Genomic DNA, 20,279 nt, shown 5'->3' on the forward strand with positions numbered 1-20,279 from the left:
ATGCCAGTCTGAGAACATTGATTATATCACTATCTGAAAGACAGATACAGTTTTATAATATAGAAGATTAAACACCTGGATGCTTCATACCTTGTATACAGATGCCTTATGTTCTGAAGTTTTCAATTGTCATATGTCCATTGTCCCTGATCTCATTTAACTGATTCAGCAACTGCTATGATAAACTTGTTTACTTATTATATGAAGTTTTTACTTGAGAGAAATAGGAATGCTTTGGTATATAGGATCTTTGAACAGTCTTCATGTCCATCAGACACAGTTATAGGAATGCTTTGGTTTATAGGATCTTTGAACAGTCTTCATGTCCATCAGACACAGTTATAGGAATGCTTTGGTTTATAGGATCTTTGAACAGTCTTCATGTCCATCAGACACAGTTATAGGAATGCTTTGGTTTATAGGATCTTTGAACAGTCTTCATGTCCATCAGACACAGTTATAGGAATGCTTTGGTTTATAGGATCTTTGAACAGTCTTCATGTCCATCAGACACAGTTCATCTGAACTTGACCTATCTTGATTGATTAGTGAAAAAAGTTGGTTTTTGTGGTCCATTCCATTTATTTAGATACTATAAGCAATAGGTTAACTATAATACAATTGTACTTGAATGATATTGCAAGGTTCATCCGACTCTGACATCATTTTCATTGTTTATTTATAAATGTCAAGTTTATATGGTTTGATCTGTTTCTTAGATACTAGAAGCAATAGGTCTTTTATATAAAAATGGGTCTGTCTTGCAGGGTTCATCTGATATTGTTCAATATTTAGTTTTAACTCTTTGGTAAGGTCTGTTTCTCAGATACTATATTGAGCAATAAACTTTCTGAGGATAGAAGAAGAAACTTTGAGAGAATGGGTTGCTCACTTTGTTAAATGCACATTGTCAACAGTTGCCACTTTGCAACATATTTGAATATATCAAACTACTTATATATTAAGTTCCAAATCATTAAGCCAGTTGTATTCAGGAATTTCAGAATTACTATCTTTGCATTTCAACATTGATCAGAATAAGAATTATGTCAGTGTGATAAAATGCCCATTTCCAGCCAACACCAATATGCTGGTGGTAAGGTTCATAGTAATATATTATTAATACAAAAAAGTAATTACATTTTACCCTGTTTGTCCTTCAAGAAAAATAATTTCACACTTTTCTTGGAAACCACTTTTAAAACACTTATTATTTGGTCATCACTTTTCAGTCTTGTTTCCTGTTGCTCTGAATTTTACTATTTGTGGAATGAAATTTAAAATGTTCATCACATTTCCCCCAATACTACTGAACTTCATATTTGGAAGCTGCTCAGTAGGAAAGATTAGTAGAGTACACTTTTTTTACCTGTTGAGAAACTTTCCTCCGTTTTTTGATACTTTTAATTGTTAGACGAAAACATTTTTTTGTGTGTTATTTTCAGTAACATTGAAAGCAATGTTTAAAGGTTTTCCAGTCTTTGAATGCAATCACTTGTATTTCATGATTTTAATGTGATATATTTTGATGATGAATATGACTCTGAACCATAATCTAAAATGCTATTTCACAAGTCAACAGTTCACAGGAAGCCAAGTCACATCAGCAGAAGACGATCTGATTTTACTCTTACTGTAAATAAATATTACTGCAATGTCACACATATTTACTGATAAAGAAGCTTCATTCAGTAAACATGAATCATAAGGAATAGGTTAAGTATAATTCCTGACAAATAGGGTATCCTAATAACTCTTAGACAAGTTAATCTGTGGTAGATTCCCTTCATTGTAGCTGTTTTTGGGTTAAAAAATATATTTTAAAACTGTTTTGGAATAAGAAAATCAGTCTTCCCATTTGCACTACATTTCTATGAAAGATGAAAGTTTTTAACTCATGTTTACAACAATTTGAATTTGCTGATTATCATTTGCACTTAACAAATACACACCTTTGAATGTTTTTTTTTTTTTAGTTCTGTTAAAATCATTTTCGGTTATGCTCTCAAAAGTTTTATATTTACTGGTATGTATTTTAATAAAAAAATTCTACCTCAAATAGACATGTTGAAGGTTAACTCACAAACATGTTTTGTGTGCACAGAAATCATGGTATACACATATTAATTTTTTTAAAGAAAATGAAACTTTTGAAGCTGTTTCAATGCGATACATTATTCTTATTTAAATAAATATTACTCTTAATCCACAATGTGTTGTCCCTCTGAATAATTAAAATTTGGACTTACAACCCACATTACCATCCAGGCAAACACATAATCCATTACATCACAAATGCAGTATCAAAATGATTTAACTTGAAAATAATAGGAAAACAAAAATTAAAAAAAATATTTCAATATAAATGTTTATTGTATAAAATATATGGCATAAATCAAGTACAAACAATGATTGCAATTTTCAGTACAAAGTAGAGAGTCCGAAAATACCTTCAACATACACATCTAAACTCGTATCACATTTCATATAGTTGAATAATTTATTCCTTATTGATTTTGATGCCCCCCCATATTTTCATAACATTTTTAATATGGAGCTGTAAGAAAATAATAATATTACTTTCATGATTTACTGAATTTTCTGAACTTTTCGTTGAATATGAAAGTGCAATTCACTAATAACAATAGCGTGTTCAAGCAATAAAAACTGTAATATCTGAATAATTCATTAAACGTCCTACTTTTCAGTGTATTTTTCTTTCAACTTCTATAACTTGTTCAATACTAGCAGTAAATTATCTGAACAATCAAACTTCTTCTTTCATTAACATCAGACGTCACAAAAAGTATATTGTAAATTTAAATTATTGGTTATGCAAATGAGTGTGTCTCTCACAAATTTTGTTTTGGGGACTTTGTCTTCATGTAATTATATGACTGGCATTAGGTTTATACACAAGAAAACAATACAAAACTGTTGTTTGCTGATGACCTGATATTGACTGATTTAACAATACAATGAAGCAAATTTTTGTAATAATTTGAAAACATATAAGTAAACATTAATAGAAATAAAGCATATAAAATGTCAATATATGTGTATAATATGTATCTATGTAGGTTAATTTTCCAACACCTTCCCATTAACACCACAGTTCCCTTGAAGTTTCAATTCAGTAACACTGACCATGCAAGACCCTCACATGTCGTTTAACACCACCTAGTAATAGTACTAATTTATAATGATGTTAACATGTATAACCCTCTATTAAATGAGCCCACGTTTTATTGTCCTTGTAATTTCAAAAATTAGATGACACAATTTTTATCACAATTTTATAATTAAGTAGTCAACTTTTTACTAATTTCATTCCAAATAAATAGCTGCTCCTCCACCTGGTTGTGTAGCAAACAGATTTTCTGTAACTTTTTCCTTGAGTCTGTCATCCTTCCCATAATACTTTTCTGTAACTGACTTTATGAAAGAATCAACTTGATTGGCTGGGACCATGGAAACAGCACATCCTCCCCAACCTGCACCTGTAAGTCTTGAACCAAGAGCACCTGATTGGCTGAAAAGAGACAAACATTAAAAGGTACATTTATATTGCTTCATAAAGACTTACGATAGATAACTAAATTTCAAGTTTCTTGATTTTACCATGCTACACTTATTAGGGAATATATACAACCAAGTAGGTTTTGCTTTAAATTTGTACAGCATTTTTTATAGGACAATGATTAAGACAAATGTGTGTATGAGTCCCTCAGGTCAAGACTAACACAGCTGGTCTTTGGGAATTTATCCAAAAATACTGCTAGCTAGCAGGAAGGCAAATATGTAAACAAGCAACTGATCGAGACTTTAAAACACAATAGTAAACCCTTGGAATCATATAGAGAAATATTGACCTGAATTCAAAGGTCTTGGTGGACATATCCTGTTCTGCTGACAAAACAATACTGTTACACAATCACAAGTGTTCATGGACAACTATTCGAGCCCCCATTTGAAGTTCCTTTTGAAAAAATAAGTCAGTTTCCCCCAATAAGTACTCTGTGAAGTGCACCAAAACATGACAGTAGCATGCAAATGCTCATTTTTAATTACACAAATATTTACCAAAATAATGGTTTCTGGGGGAATAATATAGAATACTGAAACAAAATTATAAATAATATATTTCAGTTTTAAAACTTGATATAAACATTAATTTGATACGTGTAAGGTATTAATTTCAGTGAGATTGCTTAAATGTTATCTTTTATTGTATCTATGTTATTATTGATTGCGTTCATAATTAAGCTTTCTTTAATAAAAATATTTTGTATTTAGTATTTCATATAAGCCTGATAACTTATTCTTACCAACAAATATCAACTAATCTATCTAAATCGTCACAGCTACATTGATACAAGTCTCTACAGCTGGTATGGCTGTCCTTCATCAGGTTACCAAGGACAACTGAAGCATCAGCTGGTTTCAAGTCACATGTTTTCTTGAACTGTAATACCCTGTTGGCCTCACTAAACACATGGGTGGCTCTGTCATGTAACTTAAATGTTTTAACTGTAATGTATAATTATATTCACTTCTAATAGCTGAATTTATTTGAGTTAAGCTTTCATAATTTTATTTTAATTTTTTTTGACCATTTTAACACTAATTTTTTACAGTTAAAACACTCACAGATTTGACCAAAAGTGACTACATAATAGTTTCATTATAATATGCAATCTCATCAAAATTAGTTAATCAATAATCAACCCTATCAAACACTTTTGAAACAACAAGAGTGCATTTGCGGAAATGTCTCGCCTTCTTTACTAATCATTGATATTATGTTGATAGTCCTAAATATAAAGCTTTATTATAACTGTCACATAAACTACTCAGAAAATTAAACATTGACAAATGAACCATGAAAATGAGGTCAAGGTCAGATGAACCATGCCAGGCAGGCATGTTCAGCTAATAATTCTTCCCTACAACAAATATATTTGACCCATTGCTAATAGTTTGAGAAAAACAGACCAAAACACAAAAAGTTAACAGAGCAACTAACCGTGAAAATGATGGTCAAGGTCAAATAAAACCTGTGTAACTGACATATAGATCATAAAATATTTCCACCCAGCAAATATAGTTGACCTATTGCATATAGTATTAAAAGACAAAAAATCAAAATCTTTACTTTGACCACTGAACCATGAAAATGAGGTCAAGGTCAGATGACACCTGCCAACTAGACATGTACACCTTACAATCATCCCATACACCAAATATAGTAGACCTTTTGCATACAGTATAAGAAAAACAGACTAAAACACAAAACATTAACTATAACCACTGAACCATGAAAATGAAGTCAAAGTCAGATGACACCTGACAGTTGAACATGTACACCTTACAGTCCTTCTTTACACCAAATATACTAGACCTATTGCTTATAGTATCTGAGATATGGACTTGACCACCAAAACTTAACCTTGTTCACTGATCCGTGAAATGAGGTCAAGGTAAAGTGAAAACTGTCTGACAGGCATGAGGACCTTGCAAGGTATGCACATACCAAATATAGTTATCTTATTACTTATAATAAGAGAGAATTTAACATAACAAAAAATCTTAACTTTTTTTCAAGTAGTCACTGTACCATGAAAATGAGGTCAAGGATATTGGACATGTGACTGACGGAAACTTCGTAACATGAGGCATCCATATACAAAGTATGAAGCATCCATGTCTTCCACCTTTTAAAATATAAAGCTTTTAAGAAGTTAGCTAACGCCGCCACCGGATCACTATCCCTTAGTCGAGCTTTCTGCAACAAAAGTCGCAGAAAGCTCGACAAAAGTCACAGAAAGCTGGACAAAAATGTATTGTACATCGAGGTTGAAAAGGTTATTTATGTAGTATGTTAGTCATTTTATAAAGAAATGTTGGTTAATGGAGCCTAAAAAAAAATACCTAAGGATAGAAAGTAATTGCTAAGAACTTTCAGATTTGTAACAGAGATTAACAAGAAGTAACTGGAAAAGTTTGTGAAAAATAAATTCAACTGGGTTTTTTTCTCACCTCAAAATATAAATTGTTTTTTATTTATAATTACCATCAAGAGTGTTAGCACTAAGACTAGTTTGAGCAAGTTCATCAGCAGTAACCTCTAGAATGCCACAAACTTCCTCTTTTGTGTAAGGCTCTTGGTGTAGTATTTCCTTAACCACATTAACAGCTTCATCTAAAGTTAATCCTAATGCTTTCTGGACATCAGCAAATCTTTTAAATTCCCTCCACTTTAATCCCTTTGTCTTTGCTATTATCTGCAAACCAATGCATACAACATATACAACTGAAAGCATATATGTTAATAATTTATACTTTTTTGTAGAGAATACTGTTTGTTTCTACAGACCAGTGTTAACTTAAATACCTAACAATTGTATGAATATCTTAGATAAAAGTTCAAACTGAACTGAACTATAGTGACCTATAGTTACTAACTTATATGTCATTTGGTCTGGTGGACAGTTGTCTCCTTGGCAATCATACCACATCTTCTGTTTTATATATAAACAGTTACAATAAAAGTTGGTCAACACTGTATATATTCAATTGTAATTTAAATATTTTATTGATATGACAACAGCTGTTTACAAATAATCATTTCACTTTCATAAATGTTATCAATATGAATCTTCCAGTAACAGTTAACACATACTTAAATGGCTACAGATTAAGTATGCAACAGCTCAACCTATTCATTTTGCAGAATTAGCTGTTTTGGACTGAAGTTCCACAACTGCCATAATACCATTTTCATTTGAAGCATATTCATCCCCCAAAAAATAAATGACCCATAAATTTTACTATGTTTTAATTAAACTTATTTTAAATTTAACATATCAAACTATGAAGCCAGAAAACATTTCAAATTGTAACCTTGTCTAATTGTTACAAATAAGTAAAAAATGTACCTGTGAAGCCAGTCGACATTCTACAACCCGGATATTAAAATGTGAGGTAGCTGCTTTGTTCAGTTCTACACAACAATTGGATATCACAAACACCACATCTTCTGGTAGTTCAACATCTGTGGATTTCAGTGGATTGAATTCTATTAACTTGGCCTATAATGGATTGAATTCTATTAACTTGGCCTATAATGGATTAAAGTCTATTAACTTGGCCTATAATTGATTGAATTCTATTAACTTGGCCTATAATGGATTGAATTCTATTAACTTGGCCTATAGTGGATTGAATTCTATTAATTTGGCCTATAATGGATTAAAGTCTATTAACTTGGCCTATAATGGATTGAATTCTATTAACTTGGCCTATAATGGATTAAACTCTATTAACTTGGCCTATAGTGGATTGAATTCTATTAATTTGGCCTATAATGGATTAAAGTCTATTAACTTGGCCTATAATGGATTGAATTCTATTAACTTGGCCTATAATGGATTAAAGTCTATTAACTTGGCCTATAGTGGATTGAATTCTATTAATTTGGCCTATAATGGATTAAAGTCTATTAACTTGGCCTATAATGGATTGAATTCTGGCCTATAATGGATTAAAGTCTATTAACTTGACCTATAATGGATTGAATTCTATTAACTTGGCCTATAATGGATTAAAGTCTATTAACTTGGCCTATAATGGATTGAATTCTATTAACTTGGCCTATAATGGATTGAATTCTATTAACTTGGCTTATAGTGGATTGAATTCTAATAAATTGGCCTGTAATGGATTAAAATCTATTAACTTGGCCTATAATGGTTTGAATTCTATTAACTTGACCTATAATGGATTAAAGTCTATTAACTTGGCCTATAATGAATTAAAATCTATTAACTTGGCCTATAATGGTTTGAATTCTATTAACTTGACCTATAATGGATTAAATAAAATTGAGAATGGAAATGGGGAATGTGCCAAAGAGACAACAACACGACCATAGAAAAAAAACAACAGCAGAAGGTCACCAACAGGTCTTCAATGTAGCGAGAAATTCCCGCACCCGGAGGCGTCCTTCAGCTGGCCCCTAAACAAATATATACTAGTTCAGTGATAATGAACGCCATACTAATTTCCAAATTGTACACAAGAAACTAAAATTAAAATAATACAAGACTAACAAAGGCCAGAGGTTCCTGACTTGGGACAGGCGCAAAAATGCGGCGGGGTTAAACATGTTTGTGAGATCTCAACCCTCCCCCTATACCTCTAGCCAATGTAGAAAAGTAAACGCATAACAATAAAGTCTATTAACTTGGCCTATAATGGATTGAATTCTATTAACTTGGCCTATATAACTTGGCCTATAATGGATTGAATTCTATTAACTTGGCCTATAGTGGATTAAAGTTTATTAACTTGGCCTATAATGGATTAAATTCTAATAACTTGGCCTATAACCAGTAAATACTTATCAGAAGAGGAATAATATATTTACCAAAACCATTAGTGTTTTATGGTCAAATAATCATTACAATTAAAGATCTAAGTTGGACTCTGTTCTCATGTTAAGAAAAACTTTTGCACCAAAAATAGAGTTGATATTCAGTATTAATCATACATAAAGTTTTCATGTATGTTCGAAGGATATCAATTTTCATAGACTTTTATATGGGTACGAAAAAATCTAAAAAATTTAAATACTTTTACAAGAGCATATAATGAAACTTTGCAATTAAGTACCAACGAAATAGAATTTTTCTTTTCAAGCACAAAAACTGATATGAAATAAAACATATGAATTCATAGTTCATCATCTCTTTCCAGATTATTTTATTATTAATTTAGAACCAATGAAAATGAAGGTACCCATTACTTTCAAGTTGAGGATAGAGGGATAAGGAACAAAAACTATGAACAAAGACTGAAGGAAAGGAAAAACAAGTATACCCTCCTTAGTTGGTGTAAGTTTTCAATACTTACAGTTCCTTTGTTTGCCATAAATGATATTGCTTGGTCCATTCCACCTCCTTCTGTTCCTATGAAACGTTCACAGTGGGCACACATGTCAGACAGTTCTTTCTAAAATATATAGGTAGTTTTGATAATATGTATTTTCAAATAAACAGGTATTGTTAAAACGTTCAAATATAAAGAGAAAAAGTAAGAATGTGTGTCCAAATTCACATTTCTAACCATGCAACTATGTACAAAAAAATCAGTTGAATGTTTTAAAGAAAACAAACAACAACTAGCAATTTCCAATTAAATATGTTTAAGTACTAGATGACTAAATCTAAGTGTTATGGTAAACCTTCCATGTCAATTTATTATTAATTCTGTTTATGATGATGTCTTTATCTATCATTTTTTTCATTGAAATAAATACTTGCCTAAAAATATTAAGATAGTCATACAATAGAAAATTTTCTGCCAATGTATAACAATGTATCAGGAATAGACCACCTTAGCTGTATTTGGCAAAACTTTAAGGAAATTTGGTCCTCAATGCTCTTCAACTGCGCACAATATTTGGCATTTTTAACTTTTTGGGTTTAGAGCCTTACTGATGAGTCTCTTGTAGACGAAACGTGCGTCTGTCATAAATACAAAATTTAATCCTGGTATCTATGATGAGTTAGTTCACATATTAAAATCTGCAGAAAATTTCTTTCACAATTTGTTTATCTGACAGATGTCCTAAAATCTAATACATGAAAGGAAGAGTGATTTGTTTAGATCCTTTGCAAGGCAAAGAAAATGAAATCAATTTTTTCAGAAGAAATGTCTTAAGTTCCTGAGTACAGAATTCAGACAAAATTCTTATGAGCTTAAAGAAGAGATGATAATGCTTTTCAATTACAAATCTTGCAATCTCTCAGAATGGAACAATATTGTTATACCTTAGAAAGTGCTTGTCCATTTGCATGCATAGTCACCAGTGCAGCACAACATACTAATGCACTAGAACTAGACAGCCCAGCACTTTTAGGAATAGTGCCATCTACAACACACTGTAGTCCTTTTGGACTGGTCACTTTACAATGTTCCAGTAGTCCTTTAAGTCCACACAGAAAGTAGTTATGCCATACTGGTTTCTCTTTGTTGATGGACAAATCATTTATATCACATTCAAACATTCTGAAATTAGATTAATTTTAAGATATTTCAATTGTTGCTTCACACACACCTTTCAACTTGTCATTTTATTGCAATGAAAATAAATGAGTGTTACGGCCAGAAATCGCCTTTAAATTGTAGCCAACAAAAGACACAAATCAATAATAAAATTTAACAATATTTATTACACAAAAGTTTACAAGAAGTATTACACAAATATAACTGTCAACTTAACTGTCAAAATATGAGTCCAATCTTTTATCTTTATCTGTATCCGGATATCTTTCGGAATCCAATTTGAATATTACGTTCACTATTAAGGTCACAATCCAGTATGACGTTGTTTGTAGAATAAAAGTGTCAATCCAAATGCTGTGAATGCTAATGTCTATCGATGTCTAAGTCCATGTCCAAGAGTGAGCGTTTAACTTTAGTGTCTGCATATATATAATTGTCAAGGAAAATTCTAGAACAATCTATACTAGAACATCCTAGAAAGTTACAATGGAAGTTTCTAGTAAAATGTAGAAGTTTATATAACGCATCTTTTATTAGGATCATTCTGGAAAGTTCCAATCATTCTGTAATTGTTCCAGTGATTTCTAAACTGCACAGTTCTAAGATTATTCTGTAAACAACTATCAGGCCATACAACACAAATTAGGCCAACATAAATAAATACAATAATTACAATATCATAACACCTCCCCCCTTAAAAGAAGTTTTAGTGTAACAAAAACTTATCATGAATAATATGAACAAAAATACATAGTATATACAAAGTGTTTTATTAAGCTCTAGATAAAGCATCTGCTATTACATTATCTTTACCCTTAATGTGTTTTACAATTACATCATATTCCTGTAACAATAAACTCCACCTAGTCAACCTCTGATTCTTGTTTCTCATTTTATGTATGAAGGTGAGAGGATTATGATCAGTACAAACAAGAATAGGATATACAGTGGGATTCAAATATACATCAAAATGTTCAGTTGAAGTGCTGACAACATTGCAAAACACTCTTTTTCAATAGTTGAATAATTTTTCTGATGTTTATCTAATTTCTTAGAAAAATATGATATAGGTTTCTCAACATTATCATCTGTCTCTTGATATAAAACAGCTCCAATTCCTACATCACTTGCATCAACAGCAAGTTTAAATTGCTTTTCAAAGTCTGGAGTAATCAGAACCGGACTATTAATTAAAAGTGATTTGCTATTTTCAAAAGCGTTTTGACAATTTTCACTCCAGATAAATTTAGAATCTTTTCGTAAAAGATGAGTCAGTGGTTGAACCACAGTAGCAAAATTTGAACAAAATTTTCTGTAAAATCCAATCATGCCTAAATATCTCATAAGTTGTTTTCTATTTGTAGGAGGAAGAAATTTGGAAATAGCTTCCACTTTAGCCATAATAGGTTTCACTTGACCTTGGCCAACTGTATGCCCTAAATAATCAACAGTGACCTGACAAAATTCACTTTTACCAAGATTAATAGTCAAATTTGATTGTGATAATCTATCAAAAGTATCATACAAATGTGTTAAATGCTTTTCCCAGCTATCACTACACACAATTTTGATCATCAATATAAGCATAACAACAGTTCAAATCTTTTATAACATTATTGATCATTCTTTGAAATGTAGCTGGTGCACTTTTCATGCCAAATGGCATTACAGTATATTGAAATAAGCCATCTGGTGTAACAAAAGCTGATATTTCACGAGCTCTCTGTGTCAATGGAACTTGCCAATAACCTTTCAACAAATCAAATTTGCTCACAAATTTTGCTTGACCAATGTTGTCAATACAATCGTCTATCCTTGGAATCGGATGGGAATCAGATTTTGAGACTGAATTTACTTTTCTGAAATCAGTCACGAAGCGAAAGGTTTTATCTGGTTTTGGTACAAGGAGACAAGGAGAGCTCCATTCACTGTTACTCGGCTCAATAATATCATTGTCAAGCATATATTTAATTTCTTTTCTCATAGCTTCAAGTTTGAGTGGATTGAGCCGGTAAGGATGTTGCCTAATTGGAGAAGCATCTCCTATATCAACATCATGACAAACAGCAGTGGTTTTGTTTGGCACATCTGGAAAAAGATTTTTAAAAGAAAATACCAAAGTTTTTATTTCTTCTCTACGATCAAAAGACAGATGTGCAAGTTTTGAGTCTAAATTTGACAAAATTTCTGAATTTTTCAATCTAACTGTCTCTTCCATAGTTTTAGAACTTAAAAGTGGTTCAATTACATCTGGTTTGTCATGATTGTTCTCAAATTTAACCATGCCTAAAGTGGCAACTGGTTTACTTTCACATTCATTAGTACGCTCAAAATATGGTTTTAACATATTAATATGACACACTCTGTTTTGTTTACGCCGACCTGGAGTTTTTACAATATAATTCAAATCATTGATTTTACTCTCTATTGTATAAGGACCACAATATTTAGCCTGTAAAGGATGTCCAGGGACTGGCAAAAATACAAGTACCTTATCACCAGGCTCAAAAACTCTATCCCTGGCATCTTTATCATACCAAATTTTCATCTTGTTCTGTACATTTTTTAAGTTTTTCTGAGCAATTTGACAAGCAGTATACAATTTTTCTTTAAATCTAGATACATAGTCTAAAGGATTCAAGTCAGTATGTTCAGTAAGCCACTTTTCCTTAATCAATTTTAACGGTCCCCTTACAGTATGGCCAAATACCAACTCAAAGGGACTAAATCCAAGGGATTCTTGAACAGCCTCTCGGACTGCAAAAAGTAGAAAGTGAACTCCATCATCCCAGTCTCTGTCAAATTGAAGACAAAAAGTTCTAATCATGTTCTTCAATGTTTGATGAAAACGTTCTAAAGCACCTTGAGATTCCGGATGGTACGCACTTGATCTATACTGAGCAATCCTTAACTGGTACACAACTTGCTGAAATAAACCTGACATGAAATTTGATCCCTGGTCGGACTGTATAGACTTAGGAAGTCCTACTAACGTGAAGAAGTTGATAAGAGCTTTGACAATAGTAGGTGTCTTGATATTTCTTAGTGGAATAGCCTCAGGAAAGCGAGTGGATGTACACATGATTGTCAATAAATACGCATTTCCAGTTTTGGTTTTTGGTAAGGTCCAACGCAGTCAATTAGAACTCTGCTGAAAGGTTCGTCAAAGGCTGGAATAGGCAGAAGTGGTGCTGGTGCTATTTTCTGGTTAGGCTTACCAACAACCTGACATATATGACAGGATTTGCAGTATTCTGCAACATCATTTCTAAGTCTTGGCCAGTAGAAATGCTGCAAGATCTTAAGGCAAGTCTTTCTTATACCTAAGTGTCCAGCCAAGGGGGTGTCATGGGCAAGACCAATAATTTCTTGCCTATAAACTTTAGGCACCACCACTTGGTATACCACTCTCCATTCCTCTTCTGGGGTAGCATCAGGAGGCCTCCACTTCCTCATTAAAATGCCGTCCTGATGAAAATAGCATTCAGCCACTTTGTCTGCTTCCTCCTGTGGTTGAGCCCTCTTGCAGAGCTGAAGAACCTCAGGGTCTTTATTTTTTTCTTCCAAAAGGTTCTTTCTGTTTAATGAATGGCTGTTTATGTCTGGCCATTGCATAATTACATTCTTGTTAACATTAGGTGGTCTTATTATGGCCTTTTCTGAGCTACCAGGACCATCAATGTCGGCTAGAAAAGTGTCAGAAAGGTCCATGTAATCAAACTGGTTTTCTTGCAAATCCTCATCTTGTTGTTTTCTAGCCATCGCCCTAGTAACAACACAAGCTGGATACAATTCAGCATCACCTTCAGGTGATTTAACATCCACCACTGGTTCACTGGTAACAATTGGTTCAGCAACCACTTTGTTCCTAGCTAGATCATTTCCTAGCAATAATGTAACACCCTCTACAGGGAGATTAGGACGAACACCTACAATAACTGGTCCAGTTATCAAATCTGACTTCAGATAAATACGATGGAGAGGAACATCTATACAACCTAACTCTACACCTTGTAACAAAACGGAGGCACCAACAGAAGTCTTCTCGGACAAAGGCAACACACCTTCTAACAATAAAGACTGAGAAGCTCCAGTATCCCGTAAAATCTTAATAGGCTGAAGAGTGGTATCATCAACAATAGAAATAAACCCATCAGACATAAAGGGTTTATATTCCTCCATGTAATCACAAAAACTGGACTTAAAAGCCTGACTCGCAGGACATTCCAACGTACTGGTAATATAAGGTGTCGTACAAGCACTGGACTTCGGCTTATTATCGCGTTCATTCTTCTTCTGGAGTCTAAAACAATCAGCCATCAGGTGACCATTTTTCTTAAAATAAGCACAAATCAGTGACTTCTTCTCAAAAGTATCAAATTTTGGACTAGACATATTATAACTGGACTGACTCTTATTCTGTGCAACAGGCTTACTATCAGTACGCTCAGTGCTTTGATTTTTGTAATTTGCACTTGAAGTATTAACATTTTGACCCTTGAAACTTCTTTTATGTGAAAGGGTATAATTATCTGAAATTACAGCTGCATCATGTATTGTCCCAACAGTTTTGTCGTCTAAATGTGTTTTTAAGTCTAAATGAACACATTGTTTGAACTCTTCTAATAACATCAATTGTCTTAGGTTATCAAAATTGTTATCTGTTTTCTTTGAAGTAAGCCATTTATCAAATAGATCTTCTTTTTCCCGAGCAAATTCCACATAGGTTTGTGAATCAAACTTTTTATAAGATCTAAATTTCTGTCTATATGCTTCTGGTACTAGCTCATAAGCTTTCAAAACTTCCTGTTTCACCGTGTCATAATCGGAACTTTTTTCTGATGGAAGTGCGGAGTATATTTCAGCGGCTTTACCCTCAAAAACACTTTGTAGCATTGTAGTCCAATATGGCTTTGGCCAATTCAAATTATGAGCAATTTTCTCAAACTGTGGAAAATATTTATCGACTGTTTTTTCACAAAATCTGGGAACCAAACGTATATTTTTCGCTGCATCAAAATATTCTGATTTCGGCTGGACTTTAGTGTTGCTTTCTTCCTTGACCATTTCAATTTTCATTTTCTCCATCTCTATCCTTTCTCTCATTTCAAGTTCTTTTATTTTCTCCCTCTCCTTCATTTCCAGTTCTTTTAATTTAGATTCATCTTCTTTTTCCTTTTTATCCATTTCCAATCTTTCCTTCATTTCAAGTTCTTTTACTTTTATTTTCTCCATCTCCTTCATTTCCAGTTCTTTTAATTTAAGTTCATGTTCTAATTCAAGCTGTTTTAATTTAAAGGCGTCAACATTTTCGACCTTAAGTTCAAGAGCCTCTTCACCTAAAATTTCTGCGTCAACTAATTTGTCTATAACCAAATTTTTTATAATTTGTTTTCTCATAGATACTTTAAAATCTAATTTCAGATGTTTAGCAAGCAACACTAATTCCTCTTTCTTTAAATTATCAAACCCCTCCAGGTCTGGCGTTTTCAAAAATTTACCGGCATCAAATGCCATTTTGTAGAATTTTGTTGGCTAGTTATAATTAAAATACTGAATAAATTTTGAATAAGATATTTTCGTAATCCCGGACGAGCCCCCAATTTCTGTTACGGCCAGAAATCGCCTTTAAATTGTAGCCAACAAAAGACACAAATCAATAATAAAATTTAACAATATTTATTATACAAAAGTTTACAAGAAGTATTACACAAATATAACTGTCAACTTAACTGTCAAAATATGAGTCCAATCTTTTATCTTTATCTGTATCCGGATATCTTTCGGAATCCAATTTGAATATTACGTTCACTATTAAGGTCACAATCCAGTATGACGTTGTTTGTAGAATAAAAGTGTCAATCCAAATGCTGTGAATGCTAATGTCTATCGATGTCTAAGTCCAAGTCCAAGAGTGAGCGTTTAACTTTAGTGTCTGCATATATATTCTAGAACAATCTATACTAGAACATCCTAGAAAGTTACAATGGAAGTTTCTAGTAAAATGTAGCAGTTTATATAACGCATCTTTTATTAGGATCATTCTGGAAAGTTCCAATCATTCTGTAATTGTTCCAGTGATTTCTAAACTGCACAGTTGTAAGATTATTCTGTAAACAACTATCAGGCCATACAACACAAATTAGGCCAACATAAATAAATACAATAATTACAATATCATAACATGAGCTAAAATAACCAGTTCTATTATTTCATCATATGAAACTGATAATAAATATTTCACTTATGAGTTATTCTGAACCATCTATTATTTTACCACAAGGATCAGTTTGTCCATTTTGTTAATCCTCTTTTTTTCACTGTCCTTTATTTGCTGTATACCAGTAAAACTTTCTCATTATTACTTCATACTTCACTTGCTAACATAAACATAAATGATTAAAACATCTTATGAAGGGTTTGGTTACCTGTTTGGAACTGGAAAAGAATTACATTTTGTGATCATTCAAATAGTAACCAAATTAATCTTATTTTTAAATATTTTTTGTATTTGACAACATTTTAAAACGAATAGATAAAATGAATGTGTCAGATTTTGAAATAAATATTAAATAACTTGCCCATATTCCATGTTGGTGTTTACCAACTGAAGACGGCCACTGTCATTTGAAGATACAGCAATTACAACATCTTGTTCTATTGCCATTGGCAACACAGAATATCCACAGTAATCTATATGTTCACCTGGAAATAAAATTCAAACCATGACAAATAATAAACATTTGATGTAAACCATGACAAATAATAAATAAATACTTGATGTAAACCATGACAAATAATAAATAAATACTTGATGTAAACCATGACAAATAATGAATAAATACTTGATGTAAACCATGACAAATAATATATATTTGATGTAAACCATGACAAATAATAAATATTTGATGTAAACCATGACAAATAATAAATAAATACTTGATGTAAACTATGACAAATAATAAATATTTGATGTATTTTTACAATAATTTATTACTATGACTTACTGACCTGAATAAACATACATGTACAGCCCTAGATAGTAGAACTAAGATATTCACACGAACCTACAGTATATAATTACTGACTTGTACTGTAAAGTAATAGGTGTGTTTTCTTGTATTGATTTTCTACACAACCATGTCTTTATTTGATTTTGATTGTAGTTAAACCGGAAAACTGTAACATATGAAATTTTCACTTAGGGTTTTCTTTTAAAACCCCACTTTCCAGTTACAAGAGGTGGACAGGTTTTTGCATATTGTACATCCATGGTTCTTCCTTCTACTATATTAAAGGGGTGGTTCAGAGGGGTCCTGATCCCGAAATCCTGGGCTTAAAACATGAAATCCCAAGGTACCGAATTTAAAGATATTTAAATCCTGACATCCTGAAAATCAAAAAAAAAAAAATCCTTGATCCGAAAAGGATCAATCCCGAAATCCTGAGCTTAAAACATACGATCCCGAGGTCATGCCCCTCTGTCAAGACTATGGAGATTCAGAAACCCACCACCTCCATAGTCTTAATATAGTGGATGGGAGATAATTTGAATCATGTTTTTTTACCAAATTATCTCCCTTACATTATAAAAATGTGGACATGATGCAGGTGTCAAACCCTGAAATTGTCTATGCAAGACACTCATGGGTAGTTAGGATAGTTAAGCTACTGTACAGGTAGAAATCCAAATCTTTAATTAAGATGTGGCTCTTTGTTAAATGAATCTGATAAAAAATGAGTGAGTTTTCTGCTCAGAAATTTAATCACACACCAATTAAATTGACTCTTCCTGATGCTCTGGCATAATAGTCTGGTTTCTTTCCATAACTTCCCATAAACTTGTCTTTAATTCTACCATATCTAAAATACAAAAAAGGACACTAAGATGAGCTTGGATAATTATAACTCTTTAAATATAAGAACAGTGTCATAATTGCTCTAAAAGTTAAATGGTCTATCCATAAGAATAAGAATCAATATACACTTATGTCACATGATGTTCATAAAACAAGAAATTAATTCAGGTATAAGTATTGATCATGAGGCTTAAAAAATAAGATCCTCTGTTAGAATTATATCTCTCATCAGATTTCTATACATACAATGACATAATCCCAATAATATTTTCCAAATATTAATCTAAACCAATCAAAACTTGCAGACTAGAGTTTTCCAAATTTAATGCAGTATATTCTGATATAAAATATAATTGCCAATGTTAAACTTTGATTTACCATGGCAACAACAGAAATCAGATGGTATCATAGTGTGTAGTCATGGTAGTAGCACATCTTAGTTAGTCACTTATCTATAGTTTCCACAAAGTTTGGTAGCAGTTCTCTTATGGATTTATGACAAACTTTTTTTTATTAAAGGGGCACACAAGCTTCAAGATATAGAAAAAAAAAACTTTGATTGGTTTTTGTTTAATCAATAAATAAATGAAAGTGAAAAGGTGAAATAAAAATTTTGGTTTATATTTGACGAAATAAGTGTTTAAGCAAATTTGGTTTGTCAATTTGGCACAATTTTAAAGAATTGAACGTTGCAATTAAACAGTTTAAGTACACAATAGGTTAGTTTGCTGTCTGAAGTTTTCTCAATATTTTATTACTAATATTTTTAATATTATCATTCTAAAATTATACTTATTAAATGAATAATCTGTTCGTTGTTTTGAACATTTTTTGGTAGTTTATAATTTTTTCAATAATTAAAATAAAACTTAAATAAAGCAAAGAAACTGCAACACTAACTGATGATTAATCCACATACAAGGATCAAAATCAATTTAATCATTGTGATTCAAATTGTTGTTTCTGTATTTCCTGTCTACTTTTATAAGATGAATAACATTGCCACCACTTTTGTATGTTGACTAGCAATGTGCAGTTGTCATGAAATAGAAGTTTTGTAATACTATAAGTTACAAGAGGGTTGTATTTTAAATGGGGTATCTTCATGATGAATAACTGTAAAAATTCTTGCCATTTGATGTTAACAGTAATTTTTGGTGCATTATGATAACATGTACACTTTCTTCATGTTCTTTTAGACAATGAAAAAATCAAAAGCACAGTTTTTCTCTCAAAATATAAGGTTTACAAAAATTATTTCTGACCGCTCATAAATTATAATGATATTTTGACAAATCACAGTAAAATTTGAACCAATTTGATGCTAATACTGGCAGAAAATGAATGCATGATGGCCGACGGTAAAGGGCATTCCAGTTTCCTACCCTCTTACATTGCACCTTATAGGTATGTATACAAATGTATATGGAAATCTGTGCAGGTTGACCTGAGAATCTGTCAAAATTGAACTGCTGATGTCATACAACAATCACTTTTCCATTGTTGTATCATATATTTTGTACTATGACGTAAAAAAAATAAGGGAACCTTTGTGATGTTTAGGTATGCCAATTGTGGACACATAGCAATATTCAAGTTGTATTGACTTTTTAAATACTGTGTTCCAATTTGAGCAGGTGCAGATTTTTTTCACTAGAATTTGTTTAGCTCTTCAATAAAATGTTCATGAATCCTGATTTATGCCATCAACTGATCAATCATCATGATAATGCTGATCATCATCATTCATCACGCTATAGCCCCACCGGACGCAATTACGACTGGATACAATTGCGAACGATCTCAAATGTTTGCCCTCTGAACTCATATTTGTTTATAATTATCAATAAATGTTTCTATAAATAAAAACCCTATTAAAATTCCCTTGTTTTCATGATAATATTATTTAAGAGTGCACTCGGTGAATGTTGATGATGATGACAAAATCGTTCTAAAATTATTGTAAGAATGACAATCTCCCCTGGAAATTATATAAAAAAACACATAAAGGTAAGTGCATATTGCCTTCTTTTGTTAATATATAGAGAGAACAATGTGTGATGCCTTTTATCTTGCCAAAATACACTTGTGTCCGTTGAGGCTAACTATGGGCTCTAAATAAGAAACAAAAGATTCTTGTTCATTTCTAAGCGGTTCGATGTAAACATAACTGATGGAAAATCTAATGATCAAACTTAAATGACATGACATGAGCTATACAAATAGTAAACCTTGAATTTATTTCCACAGATACTTTTCCAACCGGCACGTTCTCCATCTTTATGTCATGTGGCTTATCATCGTCATGCAAATGCTTGAATAAAATCGTCTGCTTTCTGATTTATTTATGTC

General features: G+C 32.0%; 1 protein-coding gene across 1 annotated transcript; it reads right to left on the reverse strand.

Moving 5' to 3' along the window:
- Positions 1-2,354: 2,354 nt before the first annotated feature.
- LOC143071553 (N-acetylgalactosamine kinase-like) lies at positions 2,355-20,270 on the reverse strand. Its single transcript, XM_076245925.1, has 9 exons — positions 20,159-20,270; positions 17,843-17,931; positions 16,650-16,773; positions 9,834-10,071; positions 8,914-9,012; positions 6,939-7,091; positions 6,074-6,284; positions 4,329-4,530; positions 2,355-3,532 (listed from the first exon to the last, which is right to left on the reverse strand). The coding sequence occupies exons 1-9, from the start codon at positions 20,203-20,205 to the stop codon at positions 3,328-3,330; spliced, it is 1,368 nt and encodes a 455-aa protein (XP_076102040.1). The 5' UTR covers positions 20,206-20,270; the 3' UTR covers positions 2,355-3,327.
- Between the last annotated feature and the right edge of the window lie 9 nt (positions 20,271-20,279).

This window comes from Mytilus galloprovincialis, chromosome 4 (genome assembly GCF_965363235.1).
Source record: "Mytilus galloprovincialis chromosome 4, xbMytGall1.hap1.1, whole genome shotgun sequence".
Taxonomy (NCBI): domain Eukaryota; kingdom Metazoa; phylum Mollusca; class Bivalvia; order Mytilida; family Mytilidae; genus Mytilus; species Mytilus galloprovincialis.